Below are 22,360 nucleotides of genomic sequence, written 5' to 3'. Positions count from 1 at the left end.
ACGTTGCGACAAATGTTCATACTTATGCTTCTACCTACCATGCTTCTGGTTGTTACATTACTTAAACAATACTTTAAAAATAACTATTTTAAGTTTCTATTTCAAGATAGTCTGTCACAAATCATTTATCAAGGTACTTATACCGAGTAGTGTTATAACACTAGTGGGGTTGCAGTACTACCTAGTAGTTTGCGTAGCCGGTCGGGTTACAGTTTCAGTTTGCCGTGCCCAGCTCCTGAACACAGCGCAGTGCGGCAAAACGGCGGCAAATCAGCCAATGGGAGTTGAGCTCGCCAAGTTATCGACCAATCGCCACATTCAAGGACAAAATTGCTTTATGCAACTTTGTTCAATTTATTTTTTTGCAATAAAACGCAATTTGCAATTAACACAATACAAAGTATTCATGAAGGTATATAAATAAAAAGATTATATCAGCATAATAAGTAGGGTGTAGTAAAGAAGTTTGTTCCTTACTCGGTTTATTATACAATTAATGCACAAAAAAATAATGACGCGTCTAGAGTAAAACGCAGCTTCACCCCTAAAATAAATACCTATAGTTAATAGTAACTAGCTTGTTACTTACAGTACATATTTACCTAAACATAGTAGTTGTTCTAATTGTAAAGTCAAAGTTTTCAATATATAGCAATAGCAATTAAAATCTTGTTAGAAAAAAGCATTTGCAGTAAGAATAACACAGAAAAAATCATAACGGTAAATAAAACCTTTCCTTACAAATTTGGCAAGTTAACACTAAAATTGTGACGATTTTAACCAAAAGGTACCATTTTGTCGGTTGTCAATAAGGTTGATTTCAAATACAAGGTATGTATATGGAAATAGCGCCTTATTGACAACCGACAATAATTTTTTTTTTATGATGGGCTAACGAGCAGACGGATCATCTGATGGTAAGCGATTACCGCCGCCCATGGACACCCGCAACACCAGAAGGGTTGCAAGCGCGTTGCCGGCCTTTAAGATGGGAGTACGCTCTTTTCTTGATGGTTTGAAGGTCGTATCGGTCCGGAAATACCGCAGGCGGCAGTTCATTCCACAGTTTGGCTGTGCGAGGCAGGAAGTTTCTGGAGAAACGCACAGTTGAGGACTGCCAACCAGCCAAGTGGTGAAGATGGTAATGTTGTCGCGTAGGGCGATGGCGAAAAGAAGCGGCAGGGATTAATCCGAACAATTCCTCGGAGCACTCCCCGTTATATACATGCGATAGAAAATGCAGAGCGAGGCCACATCTCTACGCAGCGCCAAGAAGTCAAGCGTTCCGAAAGACGCTGGCAGTCGACAATTCGAGTCGCTCTTTCGTTGGATGCGGTCCAGAGGGAGAAGCTGGTATTGGGGTGCCCCTGCCCATAGACTAGAGCAGTATTCCATGTGTGGGCGAACCCGCCCCTTTTAGTTGAGAACAGCACAGATTATGTACTACCTAATAGAGTCTGTTTGGAAAGAGAATAGTCGTGGAATGTATGGGGCCCAATACATTCCACGACTCTTCTTTTTCCGAACGGACTCTACATTATTGACAGTTCTTATACCTAGGTTGTTTTGAAGTACTAATACAATTGACTTGTGAATCCCATACACATCCCATAGTCCCATACTATAAAGGTTTAATATAAAATTTTGCGTATTTATAAATTTATATGTATAGTTATGAAGTCATTTTTAAGACAGGTTAGGCATCGAAGGCACAGACTACCCATCCAGCATTCAGCCACACGATGGAAGAAAGTTGAAAGTGATCGTTCAAGTATATACTTGGAACTTTCCTCTTTGCATCGGCGCTGGTGATGGAAATGCTCGTAGTACATTGTGCAACGAGTGGGGTAAGTGAAATATAGTAAACGAGAGTCTGTAGATTCAAGACAGCCGCAGGATGGAGTGAATTAAAGACTCGAGATTGCAATATTCTTACCCCCGGAGTTACACACAATGTTTTTCATGACACTTTCTAAGAATAAACTAAATAACAAGCGAAATCATTCTTAAAACGGTGACTCGTGTTATCCCACTGCTAAAAGTCCCAAACTCCTCATCTCTTTCTCTCTCAATACCGTCCTATCTCGATCTCTCCAATACTTACCTGACGTCATACCTCAGTCAAACACAACCTACTTATAATTCAATACCTTTCAGCCTGGCTTTCGCCACTGCCACCGGTGTTCCTCAAGGCGGGGTGCTATCCCCATTACTATTCTCTATCTTCATCAACAGTGTCACTCAACTTCTGGTGTCATCATATCACCTATTTATATGCAGACGATCTGCAGATATACAGACATACGCCGCGGGTAGCGTCGATGAGTCAGAGTCATTGATTATTAAGCAAATAAACCAAGGACTTAATTTATATAAGTGACTGGGCGGCGTCGTTTGGCTTAAAGGTAAGCCAAGAAGTGACAGGCAATTCTCATTGGCCAAATTTCCTTCCGGTTAATACGAAAGTCATTCTTACCCGTTATCTTCTGCTTCCTCTCCGGGACTGCGAGGACGTCGCGAACGAGGAACTCCTCATCAAGATTAAGCGTCTACAAAATGTTTGTTTATGAAATATTTTTAGTTTCCCCAGAACATATTTCGTCACTTCGTTATGAACTTGTTTGGTTACATGTCCGCCGCCGTAGAGACATGCGTTATCTTTCCTTTTCAAAGCAGCTTTTATTTTCTTTTTCCTTTTCAATATTCATAACCCTCTTCCCCACCCTAACCTCTCTGAGCGCTTCAAGTTCCTGGCAGACGATAGTGACCACCGACTACGCTCCAAGTGCCTATGTTAAAAATGTAATTTTGTAGAATTTAAATGCCGACGATGCCGACTGTATATTTGTTTCGGATTTGGGAGAGAAGAATTATTTATTAGTAGAATAATCGCTCTTGGGAAGGGTGTATAGTATCGAATGCATAATCCATTCGTTAAGAAACGTCTTGTATAAAACAAATAAGTAGGTAAGTAAAATATTTCCGCGATAGAATGTATTCGTAGTTGCGTGAGGCTGGTCGGCGCGGCGCGCGGCGCGGGCGTGCTACCGGCGGCGTGCATCGGCGATGCGGTTGTAGTCGTCCAGGGTCTGCGGCAGCGGCTGGCCCGCGGTCTCTGGCAGCAGCAGGGCCACGGCGCCGCCCGCCACTGCGGTCGCGCCCACCAGCACCAGCGGCAGCTCCCCCCACACGCGCTCCTGTATTCAAACATCCATCACGAACCACGAACCACTATTAATAGGTGAATCCTTGACTATACGAATTGCGGATATTAAATATAACAGTTTATTCCTTCCAATTCTTGATACGAATGATAAATCACTCAATTTTAATTGCACATGACTAGCGCTGCTTAACGATATGATTGATGACTAGACTTAGGTACCTACTACAGTCAATAATAGTTGGTAAAGCAAGTACGCTACGAGTACGAGTATATGTGGTTCTGCTCATGAGTCACACGAATATTAAAATTAATTGATGGTGTAATGAGGTCGCCGATGTTGTCTACAACATAAATATAGGTGACCTAAAATTAAGTAGATTTTTTTTTACTGCGGCAAATTGAAATTGAAATTGCTAATATATGGAGGTTTTCGGGGGCGATAAATCGATCTAGCTATGTCTTATCTCTGGGAAAACGCGCATTTTTGAGTTTTTATATGTTTTCGGAGTAAAGTAAAGCTCCCAGATATTGTGGATAAAATTCAACTTTCTTATCAGTTTTTGAAGTACAAAGAGAGCCTTTCCGAGCTGGTGCATGTGGTGAAAATAAATATTGACGTTTGTAGTGATTTAATCGGTAGGCCGCGGACTACTGGTGGTCCCCGGGAGCATCTGAAGTGATCTGCGGATTTGTAATCAAAAAACTTAGACTAAAGTTTGTTAAAGTTATGGTCTACGTAGGTAGTTTATGTTAACTCAAAGTATGGTAAAGTTGACAAAATATAAAGTGAGCCGATCTTGTTCAAACTTGTTTGAGAGATCGGCTCACTTTATATTTCGTCATCCTTACCATTTGCACAGAATAAATAATAGTACTCCATTTGGTAGAAAAGAAAGCATGAAAATTGGCATGCAGCTTGTAGCTTGTGCAGGCACAACAAAATTGAGATGGAAATAAGCTGTCAAGTGAATGTTTCCCCTCCTAGATAAGCTACATGCATGCCAAGTTTTATGTTTTCAGTAGGATGGGACCTTGAAATTTGTTAGGGCTCTGAGAAGTAGGTAAGTAGGGCGGTCTTTACACTGGCGCCGCAACTGGATGGAAGCTGAGAAGTTTTGTGCGCGAGACAGGTCGCGTTTATTTTACACCCTATCGCCGCACCCATTGCGGCGTCAGTGTGATAACCGCCTAAATTACATACGGAATATACGAGGAAGGGGGCCAGCATGGCGGCGGCGAACCCGCTGACGTGCACGAAGGAGGCGCCCGAGGCGCGCACGCTGGTGGGCATGAGCTCGGGCGTCCACTGGATCACGGCGCTGTACGCCATGTTGCCCAGGAACCGCGCACCCACTGCCATGACCACAGACGCCACCCCTACCGCACAAAATATCTATTAAAGTACTTACCTCATTTTTTATCGTCGTACCTAATAAAGGCACTGCTCGCCATTTAGCTCTCTTTGCGTATATTTTTCACAACTTTACGCGCCCTAGGAGTCTCATCATTCGGGCACGAAGTTAACTAACGTTGTAAATATGAAATACTTGATCACGTGGCAAAGAAGCCTATTCGTAAATTAGGTTTAAGTCTGCGATCATATATAACCATGGATACCGCCTTTAGGAACATTACCGTTCAAATTCTCGGGCCAAATTAGCACACATACACAATTACGCCTACATTCAAATAAGACGACGCGTTTACAGAGCCTGTAATCAAAGCTGGTAAACAAAATAAGAGTCATCTTTATTACACTAATGGTACATAGCTAAGTGTAGATGAAATGCATATAATGTCAATAACTACCAATCAGCAACATTAATCCGCTAATAAACTTCTTGCTGTACGTACTGGCCGCTGAGAGTTCGCGGTTCATATTTGATTAGAATATGACTTGGACAGGGATAGGTTTATGCCATACAGTGAAGAACCAGTCAAATAATTCACGTATAATAATTTAATGCAGATTAAAAGATAACTAGTTAAAATGTTGTTATGACATGACAGACTAACTCAACATAAGTAAATATATCATTGTGTTGTATAAATGTATTCCGCTATAATAAGTATTTTGTATATTTTATTATCAATCTGCATGGTCACGTCACGAACAAAGTCACGATCAGGTATAGTCTGTCCGTTTTTCTAAGATCAAGTACGCCATAGTAAATGTATGGGGAACTTGATCTTAGAAATCGGACTGGCTATACAGTCTGCAAAATTTACATGGGTACACGAATCGGGTCAAAAATATTTGAACAGGCGGAGTCACAATAAATCCCCACTTTCAGTTCAGAATATTTTATATGTATATAGCCGGTCAAGCAAGTTTATCAGTAGAAAAAAGTGCAAAATTAAAATTTTGTATAGGACCACAGCCGTTCGCGCGCTTACATTTTCTAAATTTGCCGCTCTTATAGGGAGGCGAATAGGGGAATTTTCGGCAATACTCGAGCGTGGCAGTTTAAGATATGAGAGATACCTTAGACCTAATAGAACAACCTTGTAAAGTATTTAGCTCTATATGTAGTGACGCGCGCCTAGGATAGACGATCAGATTAGTAAAAAAAAATTGATAGTCTGAAATACTCGAGCGCCTCAGATTAAGATATTGGGGGTTGATTTTAGTGTTTAAAGACTAAATTTAACTAATCTGACGATAAGTCCTTGACGCCGCCGAGTTATAGGGTCGCGAACTTGTAAAAAAAAAACGTTAATCCGGCATTCTCGAGCGCGATTTTTTTATTTTTTATTTTGAAGAATATAATCTAAAACTTACTAAAAATACAAAATCTGCCGGTTTCCGCATGACCGGAAGTGTGGAGGAGCCATTTCGTCTTCCTAAGAACGCGTTGCGGCATATAAGTCGCGAACGATACATTTTACAAAAAAAAAGTTTAAATAAACAACAAAGGTAATTTTATTGTCATTCTTAAATTCCCCGTTTTATCAAGGAGAAAGAAAGGAAAAAAAAAGAAACCAAAAAACCTTTTTCGGTCAGATTAAGAGAACCCACCAACATTTTTGTCAGATTAAAAAAATATGCTTTCAGGATACCGAGATAAACCTCCCCTATGAAAATCTGACGCGCTCGAGTATTTCAAAAAAACTTTTTTTTTTGCATTTTCAAAAATTCATCGTAACTTATCGTCACGCCGAAATCGTCAGTTTTTTTAAAGGAAGCTTCCTTGGGGCCTACTTAACACCCCTTCCGAAAATCTGACGCGCTCGAGTAAATTTTTTTTTTTTGCATTTTTGACTACTTTATATGCCTACCCCCACCACGCAAACCGGCAGATTAGTATACCGTTGTTATCAGAGGCACTCGGGGCATACGTAGTATGAATATCTGACGCGCTCGAGAATGCCCAAGTAACTGTTTTTTTTAACATTTTTGAAAAACCGTACACGCCAAACCCACCGCTAAAATGGTTTTTGCCATACGAGCTTTTCTTTTCGAAATTATTTTATCTTTCGATTTTGATAGGTCTCGACGGCGCCGTTGAATTACGCCATTTAGCTACCTCGCCTCCCTAACTATAATATTTTAAACTTTCGCGTTTTGAACACATATTAACTCACATTATACGAAACGAAACTGATTTACGTCGGTAAATCAAGGTAATTGAATATAATTCGCGTTAGACCCGTCTATAATGTGAGTTAATATGTTTGCCGCTCTTTTCTACTGACGGAAATGGCTTGAGAGAGAACCTACATATATGTGACAGTAGAGGGTGGATTCAAATGATCAACATTTTCAGATAATGTCTGTATTTGTTAAATTAATTCAGTGAAAGCATGATAGGAAAAATGTATCTACATATAGGAGACCGGGTATGATTATCTCACGGGTTATATCTCATGAATAGAACATATTCTAGATATCTTGCCAGGCATCCACTCAATTTCATGTCTCTCTAATTGGACAGCTTTTTTCCATAGTTCTCTGCGAATAGCATCTTGTGGGAATCTGAATGGAAAGTAATGTAAAATGACAATACCAAATTTGATGGGTTATTCCCACTAGTTACCACCAAGTTGTTACCAGTGGTAACTACTGGGAATTTTTTTCCCACCTTTTACCACTGGTAACTACTGGGAATAAAAATTCCCAGTAGTTACCACCAAAATTTTGTTACAGGTAAATACTAATAAAATCACTATAAATAGTGTAGTATAAATATATAGAGTAATTTAATAAATAATTATAAGTCGATTAGTGTTTTAGTAAACTCCCTTAAAAGTGACCAAAAATATTGAAACAGTTTAACCGGTACTAGTACAAAAACTATGATATATGTACTTAAGGATAAATTTAATAATCCATTTAGATGATTTTTCAAGTGATTTTATTTGGTAATTCAAAATAACTCTATTTATACTATTCATACCTACTGTTTTTATTAGTATTTAACACTAACAAAGTTTTGGTGGTAACTACTGGGAATTTTTATTCCCAGTAGTTACCAGTGGTAAAAGGTGGGATAAAAATTCCCAGTAGTTACCACTGGTAAAAACTTGGTGGTAACTAGTGGGAATAACCCAATTTGATTATTAATTTGAAATAACTAGGTAGTTTTTTTATAGCTCCATCTCATGAAATAAAAAAGAAAAATACAAATCTGTAAGAAGGAATTTATTACTACATTTATAATTATATAGAAAATACCTAAACCAAACACAAGTTAATAAAATAGTCTACTTCATTTAGCATAACACCATCCCTATTATCCTCGCAATTTAAAAAGTCGTATGTTGTTATGAAAGTCGTATGCAGTTGTTACGTTTTAGCTTAGCACGGTAGTATTGAAAACAAATCGTCATGTTTTTTCCAAATTCTACTGAAGTTTATCTGTTTGTTGTTGTTGTGAAAAGTGATTCCACTGTCCTTGGTATGAACTAAAATAACTTCTGCACCACTTCACGACACATGAATATATTTTTAATTACAAAAAAACGTTGTTTTTATAAATCAATTTAGCCATTTGTCACTGACTGTCATCTCGGTGGTACTGAGATTGCCAATCGAGCAGTTTGTAAGTACCGCCTATCGCGGGGTAGTTTGCGTTGGGTCATAATTGAGCGGACAGAATACTTCCATGTATAGCATTTCGCTGGGTTTAAGTACGTTATATACGTAAAAGCCGTAATAGGTTTTAGTTTATTATGACACCAAAACATATATGTAGCCAAACCTAATTAACATGTAGATAAGAATACCCAATAAGTATTTTGGTATTAGGTACTTATAAGAAAATTTTAAAAGACCATGAATTTTTAAGGATTAGCATTTTGTCATAAGACTCATAAGCCATAGCCAAATCTGTCGCGCATACACAAACATCATTGGTACAAGAAAGGAAGCTAGCAAATATAAACCATCTACGAAAAAGCATGAATGACGCATTAAAATTAAACGTTTCTTCAGAATAGTTTTGTGCAATGTTACTTGATGCCTTCAATAGAATAGAATAAAGTTATTACGTCACCAACCTCGGGGCACAAAAGCGCCTACAAAAGCAACGACTCCTCCTATAATCAAGGGCAATGAGACTATTTTCCGACGTCCAAACCTGTAAATAATAGGATATGTTACATCTCTAAGAATATTCTTCTCTCTTAATAGGTATTTAAAGCTAGATCAACAAAGTATAATACGAAAATGTACTAACAGTCGGTCTAGCATGAGTTGCGTTCTCGCGCGCGACTCCATACATCTAGCGCGACTTCGAGTAAGTATGGACTTCGAGTATGGACGCACGCGAGCGAGAACGCAACTTGCTAGACCGCAATTTACTGTAAATTGTGCTGTAAATGAATAATTGTGTCCGCGGCTCACAATGAATCGAGTAGAACAAGCAAATGGGACAAAAATATTTTTATAGGTTTATGATTATAAATGAGCTTATTAAATAAGGGTATATATACAGGATGATTCATGAGACGTGAGCAGGACTAATCCTGCACACTCAGTAACTGATAATTGATCGATCACCGTCGTATTTAGGAGAAACAACCACACTTTTTCCTATTTTTTTACTTTTTGGTGAGGGCAAATTTAATTCTCAACAATCATGGTCACCCTACAGGACCTAATTAATAAACATAAAACCTCTTTAACCGTAATGGCATTTTGATTACGAAGAAAATAAACTGTCAAACTTGAGTGAGATACGAGTTTTCAAAAGTAACCAGACCGTGATGACAGTAATGACATTCAATTTGACACAGAATATCGGTAGTTTAGTATTCTAATTTTAGGGTGACCATGCATGTGGTAAAAAAAATAATAACTTTTTTTTTGCAACATGACTAGAAAATTAACGTTAACCTCACTAATACCTGCGATCATATATATATAACCATGGATACCGCCTTCAGGAACATTACCGTTCAAATTCTCGGGCCAAATTAGCACACATACACAATTACGCCTACATTCAAATAAGACGACGCGTTTACAGAGCCTGTAATCAAAGCTGGTAAACAAAATAAGAGTCATCTTTATTACACTAATGGTACATAGCTAAGTGTAGATGAAATGCATATAATGTCAATAACTACCAATCAGCGACATTAATCCGCTAATAACCTTCTTGCTGTACGTACTGGCCGCTGAGAGTTCGCGGTTCATATTTGATTAGAATATGACTTGGACAGGGATAGGTTTATGCCATACAGTGAAGAACCAGTCAAATAATTCACGTATAATAATTTAATGCAGATTAAAAGATAACTAGTTAAAATGTTGTTATGACATGACAGACTAACTCAACATAAGTAAATATATCATTGTTGTATAAATGTATTCCGCTATAACAAGTATTTTGTATATTTTATTATCAATCTGCATGGCAGTGCGAAGTCACGTTCAGGTATAGTCTGTCCGTTTTTCTAAGATCAAGTACGCCATAGTAAATGTATGGCGAACTTGATCTTAGAAATTGGACTGGCTATACAGTCTGCAAAATTTACATGGGTACACGAATCGGGTCAAAAATATTTGAACAGGCGGAGTCACAATAAATCCCCACTTTCAGTTCAGAATATTTTATATGTATATAGCCGGTTAAGCAAGTTTGTCAGTAGAAAAAGGCGCAAAATTAACATTTTGTATAGGACCACAGCCGTTCGCGCGCTTACATTTTCTAAATTTGCGGAATTTGCCGCTCTTATAATATTTTAAACTTTCGCGTTTTGAACACATACTTATTAACTCACATTATACGAAACGAAACTGATTTACGTCGGTAAATCAAGGTAATTGAATATAATTCGCGTTAGACCCGTCTATAATGTGAGTTAATATGTTTGCCGCTCTTTTCTACTGACGGAAATGGCTTGAGAGAGAACCTACATATATGTGACAGTAGAGGGTGGATTCAAATGATCAACATTTTCAGATAATGTGTGTATTGGTAAATTAATTCAGTGAAAGCATGAAAGGAAAAATGTATCTACATATAGGAGACCGGGTATGATTATCTCACGGGTTATATCTCATGAATAGAACATATTCTAGATATCTTGCCAGGCATCCACTCAATTTCATGTCTCTCTAATTGGACAGCTTTTTTCCATAGTTCTCTTCGAATAGCATCATGTGGGAATCTGAATGGAAAGTAATGTAAAATGACAATACCAAATTTGATTATTAATTTGAAATAACTAGGTAGTTTTTTTATAGCTCCATCTCATGAAATAAAAAAGGAAAATACAAATCTGTAAGAAGGAATTTATTACTACATTTATAATTATATAGAAAATACCTAAACCAAACACAAGTTAATAAAATAGTCTACTTCATTTAGCATAACACCATCCCTATTATCCTCGCAATTTAAAAAGTCGTATGTTGTTATGAAAGTCGTATGCAGTTGTTACGTTTTAGCTTAGCACGGTAGTATTGAAAACAAATCGTCATGTTTTTTTCCAAATTCTACTGAAGTTATCTGTTTACTACAAGTGAAAAGTGATTCCACTGTCCTTGGTATGAACTAAAATAACTTCTGCACCACTTCACGACACATGAATATATTTTTAATTACAAAAAAATGTTGTTTTTATAAATCAATTTAGCCATTTGTCACTGACTGTCATCTCGGTGGTACTGAGATTGCCAATCGAGCAGTTTGTAAGTACCGCCTATCGCGGGGTAGTTTGCGTTGGGTCATAATTGAGCGGACAGAATACTTCCATGTATAGCATTTCGCTGACTAATACTGATACGAAACAGTTGCTTATAATTAATGATATGCGCAGTGTTAGTCCTGCTCACGTCTCCTGAATCACCCTGTATATATGTACCTACAAATAGTTTATTTCATTTGGTTTGTGACTTAGAAGGGGCAGGGAGGAAAAGAGTAAATAATATATTTTTCACCTTAGGAGCTCGAACAAGGGTACTTTCCTTCTTAAAAACAGTGAGCAAAATGCGATTTTGCTCACTGAGTGAGACAAAATGACATTCAAGTGACCTTTATAGTCAAATGTCATTTCAACATGCGGGGTCTAATACAAGTTCGAAATACTTGGGTTCTATTACCTCTGTCCCTTTCACACTGTTAGCAAAAAGAAACAGACAATAAAAGTTAAAACGACATTCAACGGTATATTGAAGGTTTATAATAGACCCCCGAAAACTTCAGACCGCATCGTTCCAAACCACGTACGAGTATGATTTCTTAATAATTAATCAATAAAAATAAAGTTTAAGATTTGATAAAAACTGATCAAATACTATATTTTAGGTATTTCATTGTACAATTAAAATAATGAACTCAAAAAATACACAGATTATCACGCAAAATTAAAATAATTAATTTTTAGTTTTACTTTTAAGAATTTCTACCATATAGTTCGTTTTTTTAGCATTAGAAAGAACTTGAAAGAAGGTAAGCAAGATCGCTTACCTTCAATCGCTTCGCGTTTTTCAATTAAAAGACATGTCAAGATTGACATGTCTTTTAATTGAAAAACGCTTTATAAAAATCAATAACTATTACTTATGAAAGCAGAAGAATATAAAAGATCGTATTAGATTCATAATTGTTACATATTTGCCGTAACTTAATAGGGAATATTAGGCAAAGCTCTGTGTAGGTGGCACCTTTGTGGCACATACAGTAAACAAACCACATTGACACATTACACGTCACGTCAATCACATGGCCTACCGCGAAACAAGTAAATCGAAATTTCATTATCTAATCTCTCTATCGCTCTTGCATATTCGAGCGATAAAGAGGTAGATACTTAACTAAATTTCGATTTTCGCGTTTACCGGTAGGCCCTTGTTAACAAACCGCCTTGATGCATCAATGTCATATTTTATTGTCTGTTAAATCATGTCAAAAAACTGTTTAAGGCCTAGTATGTATAAGTTACTCTATGCTTTTACTCTATGTTCAGTGCTACACTCGGGCGGCAGAACATTGCAGTAATACCTCCTATTAAAAGCTTCGAGCAACACGGAAGGGAGGCGGCATCCGCACTATTTCCCTTCTGCCAAGGTACAAGATTAGCGCGTCAATATAATCTAGCGCGGGTAATAAAACTAGTTGCACTTGGATTTTTCACTAGACCGAGTCCAGACGCGCGCGTGAACACTGCTGCACAAAAATGCCTGTTTGCTCGGTTTTTTGTTATAAAAAGAGGTCGGGGACATCAAATTTACAAAAAGAAAGTGTTACATTTCACATGTAATATTTTTTTTTTACATATCATACGTTTAATTACATTCAAACACAATTATTATATTTTAGTCTCATGTAATTGTTGGATTTATCGATTTTGCTCGCTCAGTACAAATTGCGGATCGGTCGAGCGACAAATCCGACTTCTCATCTCTCAGAATACAATAATATACTTCAACGATAATGTGTTAGTGTGCGTGTTGTGACACTTGTCACTCGTCCGTACACAAAAAGAGATCGAGGTTTGCAAGATTTGTCTTTGACGTGTGTCATTTTCTATGTATTTGTGTCGTCATTACAGATTGGATTTTGTATGTAAGTGTGTGAGAAGTGCGACTGTGTGCACCTTTCCCCCCGCGAAAAATGGCAGAAAGATTTGTACGGTGAGATATCGCCTGGGCCCCTCCCTTCCGATGTGTCGGAAGCCGGTGTTGCTCGAAGGTTAAAAGACACATCAAGATTGTTTACCTTATTTCTAATGCTAAAAAAAAACATTATAGTTGACAAAAAGTACGTATCCGCAATTCGGGTTCGTATCTTACAAAGATTTTATTAAAAAAAAAAAGTTGTCGATTGATTTGAAGTGTCAGTTGAAGTTCGTTATTTCATTTCCATATTATTTTACTGAAATTTATTATTACGTTTTGTTTTTGTGTTCGATTGCGGTAATTAAACTTAATTGTTTGTATATCTTAAGAAAACATGAGTGCAGGTATTAAGTGATGGATGAAGGACTACATTTTTCAAGTTGTCTAATAGGTATGTTCTCACTGCTCAGGTGAAAAACGTTATTCTTTATTTTGTTTGTTTAAAATGAACTCATAAATAAAAGTGTACAGACGGGCACTGGGCAGTCGTCTGCACTTGGCTAACGTTGCGATTTTTAACGGGCAATACCTATGTACGTTTTTTTAAATTAATAAGTTTAATCTTGACTAATCAGTCGTACATGATCTCATTTTTAGGCTAATCTGGGTCAATTGAGAACGATTATAATGGCCCCATTAAATTTTCGTGATTGTCTGACCAGTGTCAGGTAAACACGAACATTGGTTTTGTTTTTGTTATAAAAGTTATTACTTACTTAAATAAAAAGAATTTAATATTGTTGATTGTAGTAGTTTAAAGTACGATCTTTACCTTTAAGAATAGTGTAGGAAATGAAGGTAGTGGACCCCGCAGTAATTCCTCTGCCAGAAAAAACTTTACAGTATGATAAAGTATCAATGAATAAAAAGTATTGTATAAATTTCCAAAGAATAATAATAATAGGATGTAAGTAAATACCTAAAGTCTTAAATCGTTAATATCTTTTTACGGAAAAATGCTCCGTTCAAACTTTCTTCTCCGGACATATTCATGTAAAGTATCCCAGCAGAAATACTAATATTAATAAAATATAATTTTTTGGCGTGTCTTGGACCGGAGAATTGCTCCGTCTAAATTTTTCACTGGAATGCCATTTTATTGCCGTTTTATACCTACAAAATGAAAATCTAAAAAAATTACCATGTAACTATACTATTTCCAGAAATTACCTTTTTACTCGCTGTGGAAAATTTCTCTATCCATTTTATTTATTGAATTAAGTTCAGAGTTTTCTTTCCATTCAACTAACTTACCATATTCGGTACCTAATAATAATATTGAGAGTGGCAACACTGTAGTTCATTGTATTGTCCTTTTCTAGCATATACGTTATACGTCCCTCTCTCTCCCACACTTCCACCAAATCAGGCAGTTGCTTTTGACACTGACAGTTGGCCAAAGCAAATTTCCAAGTCATTGTCTCAAAATTATAATACACCAGGCAGGATTAAAAATTTGGGTTCCGAATATGCTAAGTTATTTAATTAGCGTTTTATTTGTGTGTAACACGCTGTCAATAAACAACTGTACCGATATTCGGAACCTAATAATAATATTGAGACGTGTTTGTTATCGCCTGGTGTTGGGAAGACGTCAAGCCAATGTGATTATACATGTACTTATTATGTATATGTAATATTATTATATTATGAGTAAAAAAAAAAATTATGAGTGTTTAATTAACTATGTAGTACACCCTTTATTTTAACACCTGTGAGGAGAGGGGTATTTAGTAAAGCATACAATTTGATATACCATTATATATTATGATACTAACTTAACATTTTATTTCGAACGGCAAAATCCGTTAGAAACTGTTTTTCAATATAGTCAGCTAAACTGGGGTACAAATTCAAAAACTCACCAGCAGTTTAGCTTCACGACCTTCCCGTAGGGAATGCAATAACCAGCCGAACTTCATAACCGGTTTCGGTTACGGTTATGCCCGAAAAATAACCGAATATCGGTTATAAAAGGTTACGGTTATTTTCAACAAAAAATGATAAATTTACAATGTAGTTAAAAAATTACGAAAATAAAGGTACAGTATTAGGGAATGTGAGTATAAGTCTTCGTTTTAGGGTTCCGCACCTCAAAAGGAAAAAACGGAACGCTTATAGGATCACTCGTGCGTCTGTCTGTCTGTCCGTCTGTCACAGCCTATTTTCTCAGAAACTACTGGACCAATTAAGTTGAAATTTGGTACACATATCGACTACTGTAGGCTCAAAGGGCTTAACGGACAAAACGCGATTTTTTAGGAGAGCCAAAAACAGTTTTGTGTTGAGAAAAAAATCATAATTTTTTTCTTTGTATGAATAAACTGATGCCTGTATGTGGCTTATTCTTAACTTTTTGAGTTCTTTTAAACTGATTGTTTGAACTTATAATACAATGCTTATTTACGAAAATAGCATGTCCGTTACGCCAAAAACACGACTTTTTTTAAGAAGGGCGCCCCTTAAACTTCTTTTTTATGGTTTATCTTATTAGAAAAAGGGCGTAATGTACAAAAAATTAAACTGTTTTATTACCATTTGGCGTAAATCCAACAATTTCGTTGCAATATTGGCAACTTGCATTTGAGGAACACTATACTTCTAAGTACTATAGTACTTAGAAGTATGGCTAACTTATAAGTTACAATTTATTTTTCAAAAACATATAGAAATGTATTCACTGTTAAGTTTTTTCCCCATTTTTGTTATTTTGGATATTTAAACGTGGAAAAGGTCGTTTTTTAGCCTTAAATCCAATGTTTTTTTTAATTTGTTTATATTACTTGAACAGAATCACTGCTGGGTGATTCCTAAATTGTGTCCAATAAAATGTTTTTTCATAAACGTTTTTATTTTTCACATATTATTGCATATATCAAAAGTACATACAAAAAGCAATTTTTTGATTCATATGGTCAAGCTTAATACCCCCAGGAAAGGTAAATAAAATGAGTACATAAAAACGGTTGTGACAAAGTGTCCCTCAGTCAGAGATTTCGGCATTTTGGTGGCCAACTCGGCTATTTTGATTTATATAGTTATTTTAACATAGCCTAAGTCACTCCTATGACTACGACAAACCTAATGACAGCTCAGACGTTGAAATCCGTCAAACTATAAAGGCTGTAGAGCGTGACAAAGAATTCGATACACATCATACACACATACAAGCGAAAAACATTTTTTTTTTGCTTTGGCAGTCGGGCAAAATAGCAAATGATCTGTAGCTAATAAAAATACATTTCTGGAAAGTGCACGTGCCTCTAAATTAATCAAACGAATTAAGAATGACACGACCACGTGTCTATATGTCACAAACGTGGACTCAAAAGTCCGTGGCGGTGACAGATTTTTGAGGCCACGGTCGTGATAATTTGGAACATGTTCGATATTACATAAACAATCCCTTTGATTTTGCAAATGTTAAATAATTAGCTTAATCTGCAATGTATGAGGTATATCTTATGTTACAAACAATAACATGAAACTGCAACTTACTTATAAAACTCTAACACGGCGGTGACGCGTTAAGGTTGACCGTTTTTTCAATTGAACACAAATAAATAATTTTCGACAAAACTTCTCCCTTCAGCCATTTGTAAACCTGACAACAACACAGTGTTGCTGTTCTAAAAAAACTTTAATAAGGCTGCCAGTAGTAAAGATAATTTTCTACCGAGTACCGCATGTTTATATTACCACGCACGGTGGTGACGCGAAAACTAATCACAAAATGTATGTTGTTTAAAATTATATAAAATCGTTATAAATCCATACAATTTTTAAACAGTGTTGTAGAACAAGGATTAGTGTTTTATATTTGATATAAATTATTTCAAAATCACTTCATGTTTTTTCAAAAAAAAATCAAATATCACAAAATCAGGGGAAGTCACACTACACGGTCCGTGACATTTCGCACTTGTAATTTTTTTTTATATGTTTCTAATACTCTTAGGACAATACATTTAGGTTGACCTAAAACTAGAGGTAAATTGCTAAGTATATTGATATAGAGTTTACTTATTTTCACAAAAATAAATGCATAAGAATAAGAATTACCCTGCTGTCCTACCATCTATATATATTTAAAGCTTGACCCAGAAAAAAATGTCGTTTGTATTCGCATTCGGCTGCACATCAGACTTCTGACCAAAAGGCTAAAGGAGATCATAAATGTAAAAAAATACTTTTTTCTTATTCTTTATAACAATAAATCTCTTTCGTTTACATTTTCGAAGATATCGCCATCACAGAAAATACTACATGAAAAAATGTACTAACCCTTACAATATCGAGGTATTTCCACGAAAAACTAGCGGTGACGTTAATCTCGGCAGTAAGACCTGTTCAAATCGTGTTAAAATAATTCTAAAAAACTGGTGGTAGACGACGGCGGACTGGAAGTAGTCATAAGCCCTGGTTTTCCAACAAAAATATAGAGAAGAACATGATCGCTGCGTTCAAAAAACGCCTACCCTGTCTGTACTATATTTTGCCAAAAAGTGCAAAACGTCCAAATCGAAAGTGCAAAGACTTAAAGAATAACTCTATAATGACCTACAAACAAACTAAAGTACCTAACAAAAATGCAAAACAGCAAACTGAAGTGGAAACCACACCTAGAAAACTTTATTAAAACATTGCAACAAAAAAATCCTGTGTTGTAATGGTAGATGAAACATACTGCAAACTTGACTTCAAATTGCTACCCAGTCAGCTGTTTTGTTATGGAACTGATAAAAAAACCGCTAGAGACGAGTATAATATAATTAACGTTAATAAATTTGCGAAGAAGGTTCTCGTACGGCAGTATATGTGGCAAATGTAGCACTTAAAATTTTGTTAACGGGTCTGTAACGGCGATATATGTGACGTTCCACGGCAAAAGGTACCTTATGGCGGCTGGCGCTTATGTCGCATAGCGCCGCAATAATATTGGAGCGGCGTTAATAATAGCGTAAGCGCCAACCGCCATAAGGTACCTTTACCCGTGGGACGTCACATATAAACTAAACCGAGTGTTTGATAAAAACGTTGTTACCATTCATAGATCACCACAACAAGCTCTTTTTGTCTTGGCCTCATTAGGCCACGTGCCATTATCCCAGAAATCGATAAAGTGGTACTAAGTAAACAATATCGAATTTGTGGAAAAACACCTAATTCCTCCCAACTGCTCTGAATTACGATCCATGAAAATTAATGGGCTCGTATGAAGCGGAAGCTCTTCAAACATAAAACTAACGCCATGTCAGTTGAAAACTACAAACCAAAATTGAAAAATGCTTAAAAATGAATAATGAAGTCCTATGTATAAAACATGATGAAAAGCATTACAACAAAATCACGAAATTTCTGGAGTAATAAAGTCTAAAACTGCAAAAATGCGTACATACACGTTATTTATTAAATTTAGAACAAGAATATACCTACAATAAAATAGTTGGTTTTTAACTATTCTGTAAGATTTTGTGAAAATTAACATGCGTAATTTTTTTCTGGGACAACTTTTATGTAAACAATTTATAACAATTAGTTTTACTATAGAAAATATGTATGCCTTATTTCTGTTTGTAATCTAAGTTTGATCATAAATTTTACTTTTATATACTATAATACTATTAGGTACAACAGTAGTTTTTACCGGTTATTCGAGTTTCCAATATTCGGTTATGAAATTTTGTCAAAATAATTGGTTATAACCGATTATTTCGGTTACGGTTATAACCGATTTGCATTCCCTACCTTCCAGGTGGAAAAACAGCAAGCCAATGACTTGGAAATTTGCTTTGGCCAACTGTCAGTGTCAAAAGCAACTGCCTGATTTGGTGGAAGTGTGGGAGAGAGAGAGGGACGTATATGCTAGAAAAGGACAATTCGACCAACTACAGTGTTGCCACTCTCAATATTATTATTAGATTCCGAATATCGGTATAGTTGTAGTAGTAGTAGTAATCACTTTATTGTACATAACACAGGTTTACAGTTTCACAGGTTTTAAGTTGTTTAATGGTGTGTAAAGAATCACACACCAGTGACAACTCCCTTCTTAAGTGCGGGCTGTGGGTCACGTGGTCGGGTCGTACTAGTAGCACAAGGACGCTAATCTGCACTTAACTGCTAAAGCAAGACGGTACATTATTGCGTAACCGCGGGATGGATTTATCTTCGCTTCCAAAATTTTGGTGTTCTGGATGATATTTCTTTTGGATATTTTGGATTTAACTGTATACGTGACTACTTAGTATATATTTAAAAATAAATCAGGCTGAGAAATTTTCCACTCTCAGTTTTTAATAGTTCTAAAATACATAAATTTGGGTATGGATTTTTTTTTTGGATTTTCTTACCCACTACGCCAAATAATATTCTAAGATCATATAAGAAGAAAAAATGACAGAGCAATTTTCCGATGAAAATGAGCGTCAAAAAAAGGAATTATCATAAAAAAGATATTCTCATGTTTGACAAAAGTTTTAGATTTTTTTCTAGTATCACGTACTGATACAAAGAACTTATTTGGTAAAATAATTTTTGACTGAGGAATTACTCGGTTCAATATATAAACAGATTTGTATTTTACGTATAAATACCTAACTTAGGAGTGTTTTTTTTTTGGATATTTTTATGTTAGTTTTGGCTCATACTATACAATAACCAAGCAAAATTTCATCGACTGAGAAATTAATGCATGGGTCTCCATTAGACATGTGCGCCGCGCCGCCGCGCCGCCGCCGCCGACGATTTTTCCACGCCGCCGCCGCCGATAAATTTGACCGGCGTATAATCGGCGTGGCAAATTTTGATACCTATCGTGTCTTATTCCATGTTGCGTAGTGAGTAGATAGCGTCAAGGGTATAATTTAAAGATCCTTATGCTTTTTCGCTTATTATTTGCCAAACCAACCTTTTGCTTTGGTTGGTAAGTGAACCAAATAAGCATCATTTTTGTCGTTGCGGTATTAGCTGTGATAACGATTTAGCGTTAATTTCAACAAGATCTTGTATCTGGATCTCAGGTTATTATTTGATATTTTATCGCACAGCTTTTTTTGTAGAACGCATTTTGTTTTACATCAATAGTCTCTTGATTGTCAATTTAATCAGTGAACTACAGTCAAGAAAATAGCAGGTTCATAGCCTAGGACATAAACACGCTATTTTCTTCTTAGAATCTCCAGCAAGTTGTCACCACGATTATAATTGCGTATTTTATGGTTTCTCGTGTGATGCTGGTGACACGCATCAGGGGCATCATATGATAGATATGATTTGATTTGTTTATCACATAATATACAATTTCATTTAAAATTACACACAATGAATTGTTAGTCATTTTATGGTGATTATCAGCTTCTTTTACTTAACAATATATATTTCAATCAAAATTATAACAGTCAGATTAAAGCTTCGTAATAAGCTATACCTAAACAATTATACCTACTTAAAGGAACTTAAATCACCAAGTATCATCACTAAGCTAGCAGTATAGAAGACAAAGTAGACCTTAATATTCCATAAAACGGGACACTTCAAAGACATTCTGTTGAGCGAATCGACCTGCCAGAGACGTTTACTTTCGAAAAAGATGACATCTTTATTCTAACATACATTTCTGTTAAACTTCAGTTGAGACAAATGTAAAGTATGTACCTAGTTCATCATTATTTCGTAACAAATCCTAGGTGAGGGGACAGTGGCTGGGAAAAGTCAATATATATTTAAGACTTAACTTATAAATATTTTTTTTGTGTTTTATTTGTATTCCGCTTACAAAGTAAAAATACTGCCTAAAATGTAGCGTATCCTTTTTAGGGTTCCGTACCCAAAGGGTCAAACGGGACCCTATTACTAAGACTCCGCTGTCCGTCCGTCCGTCCGTCCGTCTGTCACCAGGCTGTATCTCACGAACCGTGATAGCTAGACAGTTGAAATTTTCACAGGGCGGGGTCAGTACTTGGATGGGTGACCGTTTTTTTTGCCGTTTTTTGCATTATGGTACGGAACCCTTCGTGCGCGAGTCCGACTCGTACTTGCCCGGTTTTTAATTTAATATTTAAACATACCGTTGGTAACCGTTAGGTTGGTATTGGTAATAAATGGTTGCCGAGTGACATGGATGGGATATCATTTACGCCAATAATTTAAAAAACACACGTAATATGTTTTGGATAGCCTAGTAAATACTCAGAAGGGTTTTGTGTAGAGTTTCTACAGCCACATTCTCATGCAGTATCAAAAATTATGCCACGCCGATTTCACGCCGATCACGCCGCCGCCGCCGGTCAAAAAATCATCGGACGCCGCCGCCGACGATTTTGCCATCGGCGCACATCTCTAGTCTCCATACAACAACTTGCTTCATTTACTACACTAAATAAGCAGTTAAAGTTAACTTATAAATACTATATTTTCATTTACACATTTTATTTTATCTCAAAACTCCCTTAGGTGTACGTAATTATCCCGCCTTCCCCTAAACGCATGTTCGAAATGACATTCATATGTCATAGTTTTCAATTGTTTGGTTGAGTTAAATATAATATTACGGTTGAGTTAAATATATTAGTACTATGCCTTATGGGAAACGGTCGAAGAGATAGTTCAGAGCCGGAAACCGCTACCAACTTTTAGTATGCTGTTGGGCATGGCATTGGGTCTCCAAAACTGCCGGGAGACAGCGGCGCCGGCCATCTACTTCAGCATTGCATACTGCACCCAAACTATGCATGGCACATACACGTGTGGGGTATTAAATGAAAGCCAATTAAATAAACTATATTTCATTTATACAGTGTGTACCAAAATATGCAACAGTTTAAGAGAAATTTACAAAAAAATAAAAATGACGTAAAAAAATACTCGATTATTTGGGTTTTACAACCAAACCAAAAGTCGGACGATAAGGCACTGGTCCCACCGCGAGCTAGTAAGCTATGAGCTATCGGCTATAAACACGAACAAAAGATAAGCACTCCCGTGTAAATAAAAGAGACACGGCGATATTTATAGTTACTCGCCCAGTGGTGAGCTATAAATATCGCCGTGTCTCTTTTATTTACACGGGAGTGCTTATCTTTTGGTCGTGTTTATAGCCGATAGCTCATAGCTTACTAGCTCGC

General features: G+C 36.5%; 1 protein-coding gene across 1 annotated transcript in view; it reads right to left on the bottom strand.

Annotated features, from left to right (window-relative positions):
- Window positions 1-3,038: 3,038 nt before the first annotated feature.
- Window positions 3,039-22,360, bottom strand: part of LOC134805076 (solute carrier family 22 member 3-like) — a 48,775-nt gene continuing 29,453 nt past the window's right edge. Inside the window, exons 10-12 of the mRNA XM_063778361.1 lie at window positions 8,666-8,745; window positions 4,368-4,543; window positions 3,039-3,197 (exon numbers count right to left, since the gene is read on the bottom strand). Coding sequence (XP_063634431.1) covers window positions 3,045-3,197; window positions 4,368-4,543; window positions 8,666-8,745 — 409 coding nt within the window. The 3' untranslated portion in view covers window positions 3,039-3,044. The remainder of the gene's footprint in view (window positions 3,198-4,367; window positions 4,544-8,665; window positions 8,746-22,360) is intronic.

Source organism: Cydia splendana, chromosome Z, assembly GCF_910591565.1.
Source record: "Cydia splendana chromosome Z, ilCydSple1.2, whole genome shotgun sequence".
Taxonomy (NCBI): domain Eukaryota; kingdom Metazoa; phylum Arthropoda; class Insecta; order Lepidoptera; family Tortricidae; genus Cydia; species Cydia splendana.
The sequence above is the reverse complement of the archived record's forward strand: the minus strand, read 5'-3'. Positions and strand labels throughout refer to the sequence as shown.